The sequence below is a fragment of the Gouania willdenowi genome, chromosome 1 (genome assembly GCF_900634775.1).
Source record: "Gouania willdenowi chromosome 1, fGouWil2.1, whole genome shotgun sequence".
Classification (NCBI taxonomy): Eukaryota; Metazoa; Chordata; class Actinopteri; order Blenniiformes; family Gobiesocidae; genus Gouania; species Gouania willdenowi.
In genome coordinates this window covers 22,971,769-22,986,074 of record NC_041044.1, presented here as the reverse complement: position 1 = coordinate 22,986,074, position 14,306 = coordinate 22,971,769, and the positions used below count along the sequence as shown (strand labels likewise).

General features: G+C 39.0%; 1 protein-coding gene across 1 annotated transcript in view; it reads left to right on the top strand.

Annotated features, from left to right (window-relative positions):
• Positions 1 to 14,306, top strand: part of mtap (methylthioadenosine phosphorylase) — a 43,416-nt gene that overhangs the window by 19,748 nt on the left and 9,362 nt on the right. The window contains exons 6-7 of the mRNA XM_028461218.1: positions 10,381 to 10,483; positions 11,657 to 11,896. Coding sequence (XP_028317019.1) covers positions 10,381 to 10,483; positions 11,657 to 11,896 — 343 coding nt within the window. The remainder of the gene's footprint in view (positions 1 to 10,380; positions 10,484 to 11,656; positions 11,897 to 14,306) is intronic.

Here is a 14,306-nt window from a genome sequence, read left to right as displayed (position 1 = left end):
CAACACCTGTAGCTGTTATAAAAAGGAACGCACTCACAATGCATAAAGACGCACAGTGGCTTATCTGGCACTGCTGGAAGACGAGGAGCACGGGAGACAGCGTGAGGACGCTGTGGGAGGGCAGATGAGGCTGCGGTGCCCCCGGCCTCACTCACCCCAGCACCACCGACCAGTAAACACCCTGGGACTGATTGGTTTTACTTGAAATTAAATATTGTGAATTATATAGTTCAAAAGGTGTTTAGGGTTCATTTTTGTTATTTCAAACAAGGAAATACATTATAATTACATGCTTCTGGTACATACTGTACAGTGCATCTGTGTCCCCCTACGCCTCTGTTACAACACAGAGGGTTTTCCCAAAAATCCTCCAGCTTTTTGTCTGTGAGGCTGAGCTCCGGTGTACCCTGTTGAACAGACTTTATTCCTATGGACAGTGATACACATTTTCTCCTCCGCTTCTATGTCTGGCCATTTCTTTTTCCCTCAGTTACAGTCTGAGGCAACGCAACGCGATCGGCCTTTCTGGCATTCGTAATGCGCACTGTCACCAATTTACGCTCTCCTGCGTGTGTCCACCTTAACAGTTAATACCTCCACCTCGGATTGAGTGAAATTTGTTTTTATTTGCTCATTTTTCCGTTCGGCCTACCGTGAAATTTGTGTTAGTGAATATTCATTAAGGGCGTTAACCTAACCTTTTATGGGCGCCATATGGGTGGAGTAGGGCGTTTCCTCACGTGCGACAACTTTCGAGTTGATTGTCATTTACAATGGGTAAGGAAAGTATTCAGACACCTTTACATTTTTACTTAACTAGTACAGTGCCCGTCGGAAGTATGCATTCATGTGGGAGCATAAGGGGTATAATTGCATGTTTTTGTATCTTTCTGTTGTGTTTTTGTGCATTTTTTGTATAAATATTGTTTTTGTTGCCATTGTAGTGTGATTCAGGAGTCATTTTGTGTATTTTTTGTGTAAATATTTAGTTTTGTGTATTTTTTGTATGAATATTTAGTTTTGTGTATTTTGAGCCATTTTCATATTTTTGTTGTATTTTTCTGTAACTAGTACAGTGCTCGTCGGAAGTATGTATTCATGTGGGAGCATAAGGGGTATGTTTGCGGGTGCAAAATGTGGGTGCAATTTTCCTGGTTAAATTCTATGGGACATGTGCATGACTTCATCATCACTTTTATATTTTTTTGTATGGTGTATTTTTCTGTAACGTATGTTTTTTGAAGTCATGTGTATTTGTGTATCTTTCTGTTGTCTTTTTGTGCATAAATGTTTGCTGTTTTTTTTTAATTTAAAGGGGTCTGAATGCTTTCCGTACCCACTGTACAGTCGAACCAGAATGGCATTACTCAGTATATATTGATGTTTCCTCTATGATGTAATTGGGGTTATCCCTAACTATTATAGCATAGCGTACCTGTGAGTTTCTATTTTCAGAGGCAAATCCTTAAAATATGGAAAGTCAGTTAATGCCAAATGTCACACAGGGACCTTTATTAACATAAGTGTAGAGAACAATATCATCATTTATAAAAAATATTATGTGCTTTTGTGCACATTTTAAAAACAAATTCAGCTGACCAAAATGCTGTACAGTTTTATTATTACAATTAACTATCAATTATTTACAGTCTTTATTATTACTGACTATTGTGAATTTATGAGATACTATTATCCAAAGTATTATAATATCATACATGCAAATCAGTCGCTTTTAGGCAAAATTTGCAGTTTTGAACTCAAAATAGGTCATTTATGTGAATTGTATAGATCCGATTCTTTTTTTTCTTGGGGGGGCGGGGGGTTCTTTTGTCATCATCGTCATAGGCTGTTTACCACTCCTTGCACGCTGGAGGTTCAATTTGTTAAAAAAACAAAAAAAACAAAAAAAAAATAACAATGTGGAAAACACAGAATTGGAAGAAAAAAAATGGAGTTTGGAAAAATAAAATGTATTTTATTGTGCCCTATGTAAGTCCTGTTAATGTTTGCAAGTTATTTCAATTCAATTAAACTTTTATTTATATAGCGCAGAATACAGCAAAGTCATATCTAAGCACGTAGCAATATCAAGTTCATAGTAACAAAGAAAGAACCCTACGATGAAAGTGCAGCTGAGAACAAAGCAAAAGCAGTGAAGAAAGAAAGAGTGGCTGGCAAACGGCTCATGGATCAACAAAGAGAGCTTGAGAGGCTTGTCCAGTCCAAAAGAGGAAAGAAACTAGGCACGTGATGGAAACTGTTAAAAGGACTAGGAAACCAGTAGCTCAGCAGCAGAGACGTTAATTTAACTTTGTGGTGAAAGAAAGCTAGTTGTTGTGTAGGGGTGTGAGTGTGTGTGTGATTGTTTGTGTGTGAGAGCAGCGCGCATAGTGTAGTGGCAGAGGCTGCACCTGGGGTGTTTGAGACGCAAACCTTTCCCCGCAGTCAGTGTAAATATGACCACATGAGTCAGAGAGTGATTTCCCCCTGACTCAGGAGGACTCTCAGTCTCAGGAGGACTCTGTCTTTCTACTTTCCTTGAGCAGGCAAGGCGCCAGGCTGCCTAGCGTGGAGGATTTCTTCCCCCGACCTGCGTCTATTCGTTTGGTCAGCCAGGCCGCTCACCAGGAAGAGTCATAGGGGGAAGAGGTTTTAACAGAGATATACAGACTGAAAAAATTAGTTCTAAGAGTGAATGATCAGACTGTCAATGATTAAGATGATTCTTAGATTTTTTTGCCTTTTACTGACTGCTCTTACTGTTGTTTCATTTTTATCCATGTGTGATTTTAATATCAGCACCTTAAACCTGAACGGGGCCAGGTCTGATTTTAAATGAGCTGCTCTTTTTAAACTGATGGAGAATTGATGTCTTGTTTGTTCACAAAACTCACAGCACCACAGACAATGAAAGTGACTGGAAGAGGGTTTTTGAAGGGGAGGTGATTTTAAGCCACAGGTCCAGTCTGAGTGGAGGGGTGGGTATTTTATTTGCTCAGCATTTTTTACCTTTTCTCTTACTGTTGATGAAGTCATTCCAGGTGTTTTATTGAAGGTTAAAGCTGTCTTTGAAAAGGTTAAAGTTGTGTTTTTAAATGTCTATTCTCCCACTAATGCAGTGGACAGGGTGGCATTTTTAAACATTTTAAGTGACTGTGTTAAGAACTGTGAGGATGATGGTTTTATGTTTTTAGGGGGTGATTTTAACTGCACAGAGAATCCAACCCTAGACAGGAACCATCCTGAGCCACCCCCCCCCCTTCGTCTCACACACTCTGATGGAGAATCAGGAACTGAGTGATGTGTGGAGGTTTTTTAACAGTCAGGATAGACAGTACACCTGGAGCCACAGCAGAGAGGGGGTTTTATCTCTGGCCAGACTGGACCGCTTTTATTGTTTTAAACACCATTTAAATATTTTCAAGAGGTGTTTTATTCAGCCTGTGGGTTTTAGTGATCATTTTTTAGTCTCCAGTCGTGTTTTTATTAAAAATATCTGTTTGAAGAGTGCCTATTGGCATTTTAACATGGCCCTGTTACATGACCAGGCTTTTAGAACTGCTTTTAAGTTTTTTTTGGAATGCCACAGGGAGAGCAGACCAGCCTTCTCTAGCATACAACAGTGGTGGGATTTTGGTAAAACCCAGATAAAACAGCTCTGTCAGCAGTTCACTCGCGGTGTCACTACGGGCCTAACCCGGTCGATGAAGGATCTGGAGACGCAGGTAGTGGAGCTGCAGACTTTAGCGGACTCCAGAGCAAATCGAGAACTTTTAGACTCCCTCAAGTCAAAAAAGTCGGCCATAGCCAACCTGCTGGCCGTCCCAGCACAGGCGGCTCTGGTCAAGTCTAGGTTTATGAACATCACACAGATGGATGCCCCATCTCGCTTCTTCTTTGGGCTGGAGCGAAAAAATGGACAAAGGAAGACCATCCACTCCTTGCGAACGGGTCGCGGCTCCGAAGTCTCAGACTTGTCTGAGATTAGGAAGCATGCTGCTGCTTTTTACAAGAACCTGTTTAAAAGTGAGTGGACACACAATCCAGATGTACACAGCAGCTTCCTCAGTGGTCTCCCTCAAGTCAACAAGGCTGACAACAGCGAGCTGGCAGCAGAGGTGACGCTGCTCGAGCTTCACGCTGCCACCATGAGCCTGCAAAGAGGCAGAGCTCCAGGCATGGACGGCCTTCCTGCTGACTTTTACAAGTCTTTTTGGTCCATAATAGGACCAGATCTGCTGGAGGTGATTAATAAAGATCGGCAGACTGCCTCTAAGCTGCAGGAGGGCTGCCATAACCCTGCTGCCTAAAGAGGGAGACCTGCAAGAACTGAAAAACTGGAGGCCGGTCTCATTGCTGTGCACGGATTATAAAATCCTGTCTAAAGCTCTGGCCCTTAGACTGAGGGAGGTGATGGCATCCATCATCCACCCTGACCAGACCTACTGTGTGCCTGACAGGCTCATCAGTGACATTTTGGAGCTCTCCAGTTCATTGGGTGTAGAAACTGGTCTGATTTCGATAGACCAGGAAAAGGCTTTTGACCGGGTTGAACATCAGTACCTGTGGCAGACTCTGGCTGCTTTTGGGTTCAGCCCAGGTTTCATAGCCATGGTCCGGGTTCTCTATAGTGACACTGCAAGTGTTCTGAAAATTAACTGCGGGCTGAGCGCACCATTTGAGATCAAGAGAGGGGTGAGGCAGGGCTGCTCTCTCTCTGGGATGTTGTATTCAATAGCCATTGAGCCTCTGCTCCACAGCCTTGGGACTAAACTTACAGGTGTGTGTTTTCCCCAATGTCCTGTGTCTTTTAAACTGTCTGTGTACGCTGACGATCTCATTGTTTTAGTTAATTCACAAAGAGAAATTGATGTTTTAACTGACACTGTGAAAGATTTTGGTTCTTTTTCGTCTGCTAGAGTGAACTGGGCGAAAAGTGAGGCTCTGATGGCGGGAGGGGAGCTGGGGGAGCGACTCGGGCTGCCCGGTGGCCTACAGTGGAAAAGAGGAGGTTTCAGGTACCTCGGAGTCTTTCTGGGGGATGAAACCAGCACTAATAAAAATTGGGACAATGTCTTGTAGCAGGTCAAAGGTCGGCTGGGGAAGTGGAGGTGGCTGCTCCCAAAAATGTTGTATAGAGGCCGAACCTTGATAGCGAATAACCTGGTCTCGTCCTCCCTGTGGCACCGGTTAGCCTGTGTTGATCCTCCGGCTTATCTCCTGTCTAAAATTCAGGCAGTTTTAGTTGATTTTATTTGGGATAAGCTACACTGGGTCCCACAGAATGTCCTTTTTTTGCCTAAAGAGGAGGGGGGGGGCAAGGTCTGGTCCATCTGGCCAGCAGAGGCGCGGCTTTCGGCCTCCAGTTTATCCAGAGATTACTGACGGGACCAAAGGACACTCTGGAGACCCCTGTCCCGCTGCATTCTGCAGGGTTTTAAAGGCCTGGGTCATGATTTTAATTTGTTTTTAATGAACATACCGAACATGAGCACATCTCCTCTGTCTGCTTTTCATAAAAGTGTTTTTAGAGTGTGGAACCTGCTGAAGAAGGAGAGAAGGGGGCAGGTGAACTCTCTGTATTGGATCCTCCAAGAGCCGGTCCTGTGGGGGACCTGTCTGGACCTTCCCAACTGGACAGGTCAGAGTCTGGCCTTGAGACTGCAGACTGCAGGGGTTGTTACTCTAGGGCAGGTAGTGGAGCTGGCTGGACCCCGGATGGATGACCCCTCTGGACTCGCTGCCCGGCTAGGACTGACGTCAGTAAGAGTCACACAAAAGCTCTTGGAACATTGGAGACACAGACTCAAGGGACACGACCGCCTGCTTTTAAATTTCCCTTTTGTTGAGACAGTGACTGATCAAGACCCTTTTCCTGCCATTTCCCTGGCACCGGATTTTAAAGACTGTTCTGGTCCTTTAATGGAACATATACACCCTGTACCACTGGATGGGACCACAGGGAAAACCTTTTAGTGACGAATGGTGAAAACAATTAAACTAGACTAGACAAGACAAAAGAGCTGACACCCCATGGAGGAAACATCTGCAGCCAGACCTGAGTGGAGGTCCTTCTATGAGCCTCCACTCTCCAAGAGGCATGCAGACATTCACTGGAGAGTCCTCCATGGAATCATCACAGTAAACTCCTTTGTGTCCACAATTAACCCTGTAGTAGTTCCTACTGCAACCAAAGAGAGACTGTTTCACTGTTTTTATCATTGTCTTCATCTTTTACCTTTGTTTCTGTTTTTAGAAACTGTTTTTACCAAATGTGGAGAGGTTTTTACCAAGAAGTCTTTTAACTTGGGTTTTACGTACACATGGCGACACAAGAACAAATGCCAGCTTTTAAACTTTGTTTTAGGGCAGGCCAAGATGGCGGCGTTTTTTAGCCGGAGGAGGAAGGTGGAGGATGGTTTTATTTTTGAACCTGTCACTGTGTGTGTTAATATGATGAAGTTCAGACTTCTCATTGATTTTAAATATTACAAAGCAGCAGGAGATTTGGACTCATTCCAACAGTTTTGGTGTTTTAATCAGGTGTTGTGTTCGTGGAAAACCACACACTGCAGTTTGGAGATGTGCTCATGTAAATGAACTATTTATTTATTTATTCGTCCATTTTGTTTATCAAGTTCTTTCTAGGGAGTAACAATGTGGATGTTTTTGTTATGTTGAGATGTGTTCGTAGAAAAAAGAGTGAAGTTGATTAAAAATCAAAATCAAATCTCTCTCTCTTCTGAACAGTTAGTTTCATCATTGCTCCTCTCATGGTTTGTTTTAAAATCGGAGACTTTATTGTTTCGAAGATTCTTTAATAACATTAAAAATGTCTATGCAAGAAAACTTTAGAATTTGATACTTAGGTTAAATTTATTTAAAAATAACAAAACCCTTGTACAGTGTTCTTTTTTATTTTGTTTTACTTTTATGTACTTTTTCTCATGTCGTTTTGTTTGTTCAACTGTATTTGGTGGTGTATTTAGTTCATGTTTGTAAATGCTGTGCATTGATGTATACCTGAGGAAGTTATTGTTTGTTAATATGTATAAAAAAGTTTCATCATTGCTAATAAAAAAAAAAAATTGACACAAACATTAAGGGTTATGTGCATGTTCAGAAATTAATAGGTAGAACAATATAGAGGTTACTTACAACCAAACTTGGAGTCAACTACATATTACAATTACATTTTCAATTGTCCATATTCAATTACAATTACCATCATTTTTCAAGTTAATTCATTAAGTACAATTAAATTAAATTGTTTTTTTCTGAAAGTCAATTACACTTATGACTTCAATGAATTAAGTTCAATTACATTGCATTACAATTACCGAGCCTGAAATAAAATTCAGTATTTGTTTTTCTGTGACTAATGTATAACTAAAACAGTAATACAATTTAATCATAACATAAATCATTTCTTATTAGTTTAAAATATAGAACTATAGAATCATTCTCCCACAATTTTTCCTATTGCATGACAATTTGGACTCAAGCACCCCATCTATAACTATATAACACATTTCATCTTACCAGGCCCTTAAAATACTGCTGCACTTTAAAAAATGAAAAACTCTTAAGGCCCCCCCCATCGCGACAAAAAAGGGTAAAAAACGTGTGACCTTTTTGACTATTCTTCAAAGCTCTTAAAAAAACAAAGTTTGCAATCATATTTCAGAACAGTAATACCGCTCTTCATTATTTAAGTGCAAAGAATTTTTTTTCTTCTATTTTTTATTTTCATTTTTATTATTCAGTGCAAAGATTTGTAACATGAAGCCACAGTAATTGATTAAAGAAGCCATCTGCTCATGTATATCTCATGATCAATGCTTCACCTTGTGTATCAACCCTAACAGATGCAGTATTTGTGTTTTCTGCTCAGTCATAAGACACCACTGGGAGGATCCCAGTTCACACATGTTGTCAGTTAGTTTCTCTTTATGAGCACTCGTGACTTTTTATTGTAGCTTTCTGCTCATTGAGAAATAACACTTTCTCAGCTGTTTGTGACCTGGGGATACATGCATTGTGTTCCATGCAGAGAGCATGACACTGGGAGTGTTGTGGCCTCAGTTAGATGATCGCACAAATTCCACCGAGTACAACAGTGTGTGCACTGAGAGGCGCTGCCTGAATAGGTTGGCCTGTTACGTACTTACACAATGGTTGAGCGTAGGTAAAGTGCACAACACACTTTTTTTTCCCCCCACAATCAGACCTGCCTTTGTTCCTTACCCTGTGGTGTCTGTTAAACACGTATCAAACTCGAACAGGACCTTTTTTAAAAAAAATTAAAAAACAAGGAAGCTGCATGTCAGGACTTGCCCAGACTCTTCCCGCCGCACATGACAGCTGTTCATGAGTCAGCAGCTCAAACCCAATGTTAACGTGACATGTTCTCACTAAGGTTTTAATCTGAAGTGCCTCACGTTGCGGTAAAAAATTAAAAGTCATGTTTTTAAGATTAACATAACATCAGTCAAACGATTCTTTCTGTAGTGGCGTTCGGCTCGTTCATCTCTTGTACCACCTTGTAAACCGAATCTTTAACACCACGTTTCGGACGTGAGCAGCGAGACATGACAACCTCCTTCTGCATTGAAACTTTGTAGTTGCAAACGAAAGTTGAAATGTCTGAAGCACGATCATAAGACTGTTGCTTCCATCACACATTCGGCTTAAAACCAATATGATTGACATAAGTTACATCCAATCACCATAAACAATTACGAGTGACGTCATAACAGTCAGCAAATCTGAAACATTTTTAACACATAAGCACATTCCTAAATTATGCGTTTTAAACTAATATAAAACATAGGAATTATAATAAACTTAAATTTATCATTCTGAAAAAACTTAATATTTAAACTAAATTATTAAAATAGTAACTTTATGGCCCTTACACTTTCATTGCAAATAAATCTGGTGTTTTAGTGCGGGCTAAATGGCTTCTTCAACCCAGTAGTCATCTGGTTATCAACTCCTTTATTTGTTTCCTATCGGATGAGATAAACTTCAAAAGAGATAAAGCTACAAAGAGGCCGCTCATCAAATAAAAAGCATAACTATGTTTGCCCAGCTTGTGCCTATTGTTTCGTAATCTATTTAATTTGACATCAAACGCACACATTTCAAGCCCTGTAGGTTAAAGGAGCATAGGGCAGGATCAGGAGTAGTGATGGATCCTCCAACACCGATGCGTTGGTGCATGCGTCAAGCTCAGAGAATGAAACCCCGTGTCGGTGCGCGTATCACTTTTAGAAAAAGTCACGTGACCGATACAGCCGCTGTTTCACCCGTCACTGCAGTGCCAAACTGTGTTTATGAGGAAGCACATCTGCCACCTGTCAACGGGGTGCGTCTCTGTTTGTCCTAGGAGTGTGACAATATCTCGATACGGCGATATATCGTGATATTTTTCCGCACGATCGATTATCGATATGCTCCCGCTAAGTATCGCTTTTTTAATTTATTTATTTATTTATTTTTTATTTTTTTAAAAAAAACCTTTTCTTCTTTTTCACTAAAATGTGCAGGTACGTCTTCACAGAAATTTTTATCACTGTTTGTTGAAGAAACCAATATATTGTTTACTGGAATAATGCACTATAATGGTGTCACTGGTAAGAAAGACACTATTTGTTGTTTACATAAAGCACTATTGGAGATACTTGTTAGTTTACATTTGTATGTTGACACTTATTTACAGAAATGTTGCACTAAAATAGTGTCACTGTTCATAGGACACTTTTTCAATTTATTGTCTTTCAGGGATATGAAATAAAAATTGTATTTTTTTACTTAATCTTTTTTTTTCTTGTTATTGTTACATACATTTAAGTAAGCTATACTCATGGTTTTCATCAACTTTCTAAAACAAATTTGTTTATGTACCAAAATAACAAATCGGTCAAATAATCTTTTTGTACCATTTTCTATTATTTTTAAAGATACATGCATTTAGAAATGTTTTTTAAATAGCTATTGTCATAGTTTTTGACTCACATTTGCTGCACATTCCTATAGCAATCAAAGCCTCATTCAAATGAGACACACACACACGCACGCACGTGCACGCATTCAGAGAACACCCTTTTTTGTCATTCCTCACCATGGAGAAGGAGCAAATTCCTGTGTTGGTCCTGAGCAGTGTGCTAACCACTGATCGACACAATCATAGTATGGACGTTTGTGATAATAATGCTATGACTCATTAATCCTCGCAAACATAAAACCTGCTACGCTGTGTTTGTTAATATTCAGCACTTGAACTTCATTGAATAAATAGAATAACTGTTCCTTTTGGTCCATGTAGCTTTGCTGTTGTTTTTTCTTTATAAAAACAGTTTTTTTCTACTTTGTCAGAACTACTAAGAGAGCGCAAACACTTTATGACGGCCGGCCCACCAGCCCTCCAGGTGTGTGCCACATCCCAATGGCCGAGCCTTTCTGCAACAGAACCAGGGAGGTGAGTCCACAGATGCTTAGGCAGCCTACCACGTATACACAGACATCCTCCATACAGTGATATCTGCATTTAGTCTAATATATGCACGTCTAAAACTATTGCTATATACAGCTTTCTAAACTCTCTTTTTTGAATTATTTATTTATTTTGTATTTATTCTTTTTGCATTGTTGGCACCTCAGTTTTACTTTAGTCCAAAGGTTTTGAATTTGTATTAGTAAAAAAAAAAATAAAAGCAAAAAGTAGTGGTGGGGCTCTATTAAAAGAATTTTTTTTTTAATTAATTCGATACTTTGTAATTAATTAATCTAAATTAATCTCATTACAATTTTTGACACGAGAAGCAACCGTTTTTCCAATTTAAATGGGTTTGGTACATGACACTGAATCAATGAAAACAACAAATGAGCTTGAAAATTGTGTTTTATTATTTTTATCACTGAGTGCTGACATAATGTGCAATATAAATAAAGAATATTATGATTGCATTGTTCACAAATAACAAACATAAATTTAAGTAAGCTATACTCATGGTTTTCAACTTTCTAAAACAAATTTGTTTATGTACCAAAATAACAAATCGGTCAAATAATATTTTTGTACCATTTTCTGTTATTTTTAAAGATACATGCGTTTAGAAATGTTTTTTAAATAGCTATTGTCGTAGTTTTTCCCTTTTTATTATTATATTTATTTGTGAATATATACTCTTTACTTTTCCCTTTGTCTATTTTTAAAAATATTTGTTTCCTTTTTATTTATTTGTTTTTGTTTGTCTTTCTTTTTATTAATGGTAAACAACTGTCGTTTTTTATTATTTACTTTTTATTTTGTTGTCTTCTTCTATCCCATCCCTCCTACCTCATACACACACACATGCACAAGTATACCGTGTATCGTACATTTATGATCTTGTTTCCGTCTTTGTCATGCTTGTTCCAAAATAAAAAAATTAAAGATATTGTATTGTGGTAGTAACAACTTTGTTCCTGTTCTCTGGCTTGTAATTGGCTAATGACTAAATCTTTGCAATAATGAATTATTAACTGACTTTGGAAAGCTATTCCCAGCTGTTAATCGTAGCTAAAACAAAGAAAAATACCATGTTCCCACATGTTTGGCTCCTGTGTTGATGAGTGTTTGAACTTTTTGCTCTGTTCTGTGGTGGTGAAGGTTCTGATCGAGGTGGCGCGCGGTCAGGGCATCAAGTGTCACACGCGAGGGACCATGCTGTCGATCGAGGGGCCTCGCTTTTCCTCGCGGGCAGAGAGCCTCATGTTTCGTCAGTGGGGGGCTGATGTCATCAACATGACCACTGTGCCAGAGGTGGTGCTCGCCAAAGAGGCTGGGCTGTGTTACGCCAGCATCGCCTTGGCAACCGACTACGACTGTTGGAAGGAACACGAGGAGGCGGTGAGTCATGGGGTCCCGACCTTTGTTTTTTTAAATTGCTTTTATGTTCCTAGTGAGCTATAAAAGACGCTCAGCACAAGATTGACTTCATTTCCTGACTGACATTTTCTCTGCTGCATTAGATATAACACAATTGAAATTTTTCAACCACAGTATATTTCTACACCACTCTAGAGTCAAATTTGAATTACTTCACTTTTTTTTGTTTAACATCTTAAAGCTTGACACATCTCACAATGATTATATTTCTGCATATATTGAATAGGTTGGGGAAATGCAACATTTAGCAAAGAATTGTTTATTATTAAAGTAAAGGAAAGTATGATTTAAACCAGTGTTTCTCAAATGGGGGTACGCGAGAGAGAGAAATAGTGAAAAATGAACACACAAATATGGGGTTTTATAATGTTTATTTTTAGTTTAAAAATTCTAAAATGATGGTGAAATTGATCTTGATTAGAACATGAACTGAAAATACAAGGGTTACTCTTGATCCCACACCAGGTGGGAGATGACAGAAAATTATAAAAATCTGTAGAAATAAATCCATTCAAGAGCCACTAAATACTGTTTTTTATACTTACTGTATTTTTCGGACTATAAGGCGCACTCAAAATCCTTTAATTTTTTCAAAAATTGACAGTGCGCCTTATAATCAGGTGCGCCTTATGTATGAAATTAACTACTGTGCTTCAACATACTGAACTGAAAAAGTGAGTGTATTGTTCTGTATTTTATGTGTTAAACCTGAACAATGTTGAGAGTTATTGTTAATGAATTGAATAAAGTTTGACTTATCTGACTATTTTATTTCACTTAATGCGTCTTAATAATAATAATAATAATAACAAATTGGTGCGCCTTATAGTCCGGTGCGCCTAATGTATGAAAATAGACCCAGTCAGACCCATTCATTGATAGTGCGCCTTATTATCCGGTGCGCCTTATAGTCCGAAAAATACGGTATTTATAATGGGATTCTTTAAAATGTGTGTTTTTACTTATTCATTCCATCATTATGCTCCATAGTTGTTTTTTTATAGTATTATGAACAAAACGTTGTAGTGGGACAAAGGGGGTACTTGGGGAAAAAATAAGTTTAAGAACCACTATTTAAACTGTATGACAGCCACTCTCACCCAGGGCATGAAAAAGAACCATGAACATGAACTCCACTAGGCCAGAGACTTCAGATATTGTGATCACTCAGCTGCTGTTTGAAAATAAAAGTGAACTTTATCATTTTCACGGATTTCAATGATATTTACAAGCTTTGAGGCAAACTCTGTTCCGTGATTTCTTGACAGCGCAAAAAAATGACATCACCACCTCCTTTCCTTCAACCCGCCTTCATTCACAGACTACGCGGTTTTTGGCTCCACATAGGAGAGAAGCGCCTAACTGCAGGTGCGCATAAAAGCGCTTAAGTCCAGAAGGGAGAATAGAGCCCTAAATCAGTGTTTCTCAAATGGGGGTACACGATGGCACTACAAGGGGTACTTGGGAGAGAGAGAGGGGAAAATTAACAAATGAAAGCATTAAAAAGATGGGGTGTTATAATGTTTATTTCTAGTTTTTAAATAATAATCATACTAAATATTACCAGCAACTCACAAAATGACAACAAAGACAAAATACACAAGATCACTTCAAAATATACAAAATGACACCGAAAGCCCACACACTGAGAGAGAATAATTTAAGTAATACCAACAACACACAAAAACAACAAAATAAGAAAAAAATATTCTCAATAATAAAAAGAACAGAAAAACAAGTCAACAACAAAGTACACAAAAAATTATGATAGAAATGATCTTGATTAGAACATGAACTGAAAATACAAGAGTCAGTGTTGGGTACCATAACTGATAAAAACCATACAAATAAATCCATTCAGGAGGCAATACATTCTGTTTCATTCTCTTTATTTACAAAATGAGATTCTTTAAAATGTGTTATCACTCATTCATTCCATTATTATGCTCTATAGTTGTTTTTTCACAGAATTCTGAGCAAAATGTTTGAGTCGGACATAAGGGAGTACTTGGATTCAAAAGTTAGAGAAAGGGGGCACTTCAGATAGTTTAAATTGTTTAAGACACACTGCTTCTTTTTTAATTGTTAATAATAAAGACTTTTAAATCCCTGTTTTAAATTGTGAGCTTTTCGCACCGTATGCAGCTCGGGGTTTTCTGTGGCTTGGTTTGGTTTCTGAATGACGCTCCCTACTAGAAGCACTCTGCTGTTGATCTGCGCGTGGGCGAGCTGCGGCTTTATTTGTTACCGATGGAGCTCAAATCACTACTTACTTCCGAGTTCCGGACGCTGACCTTTTCCCCCTCCGGTTGCAGAACCCTCGCCACATCCTTCCACCCAGCACCCACCCAGCTCTTCACCCGCTTCCAGC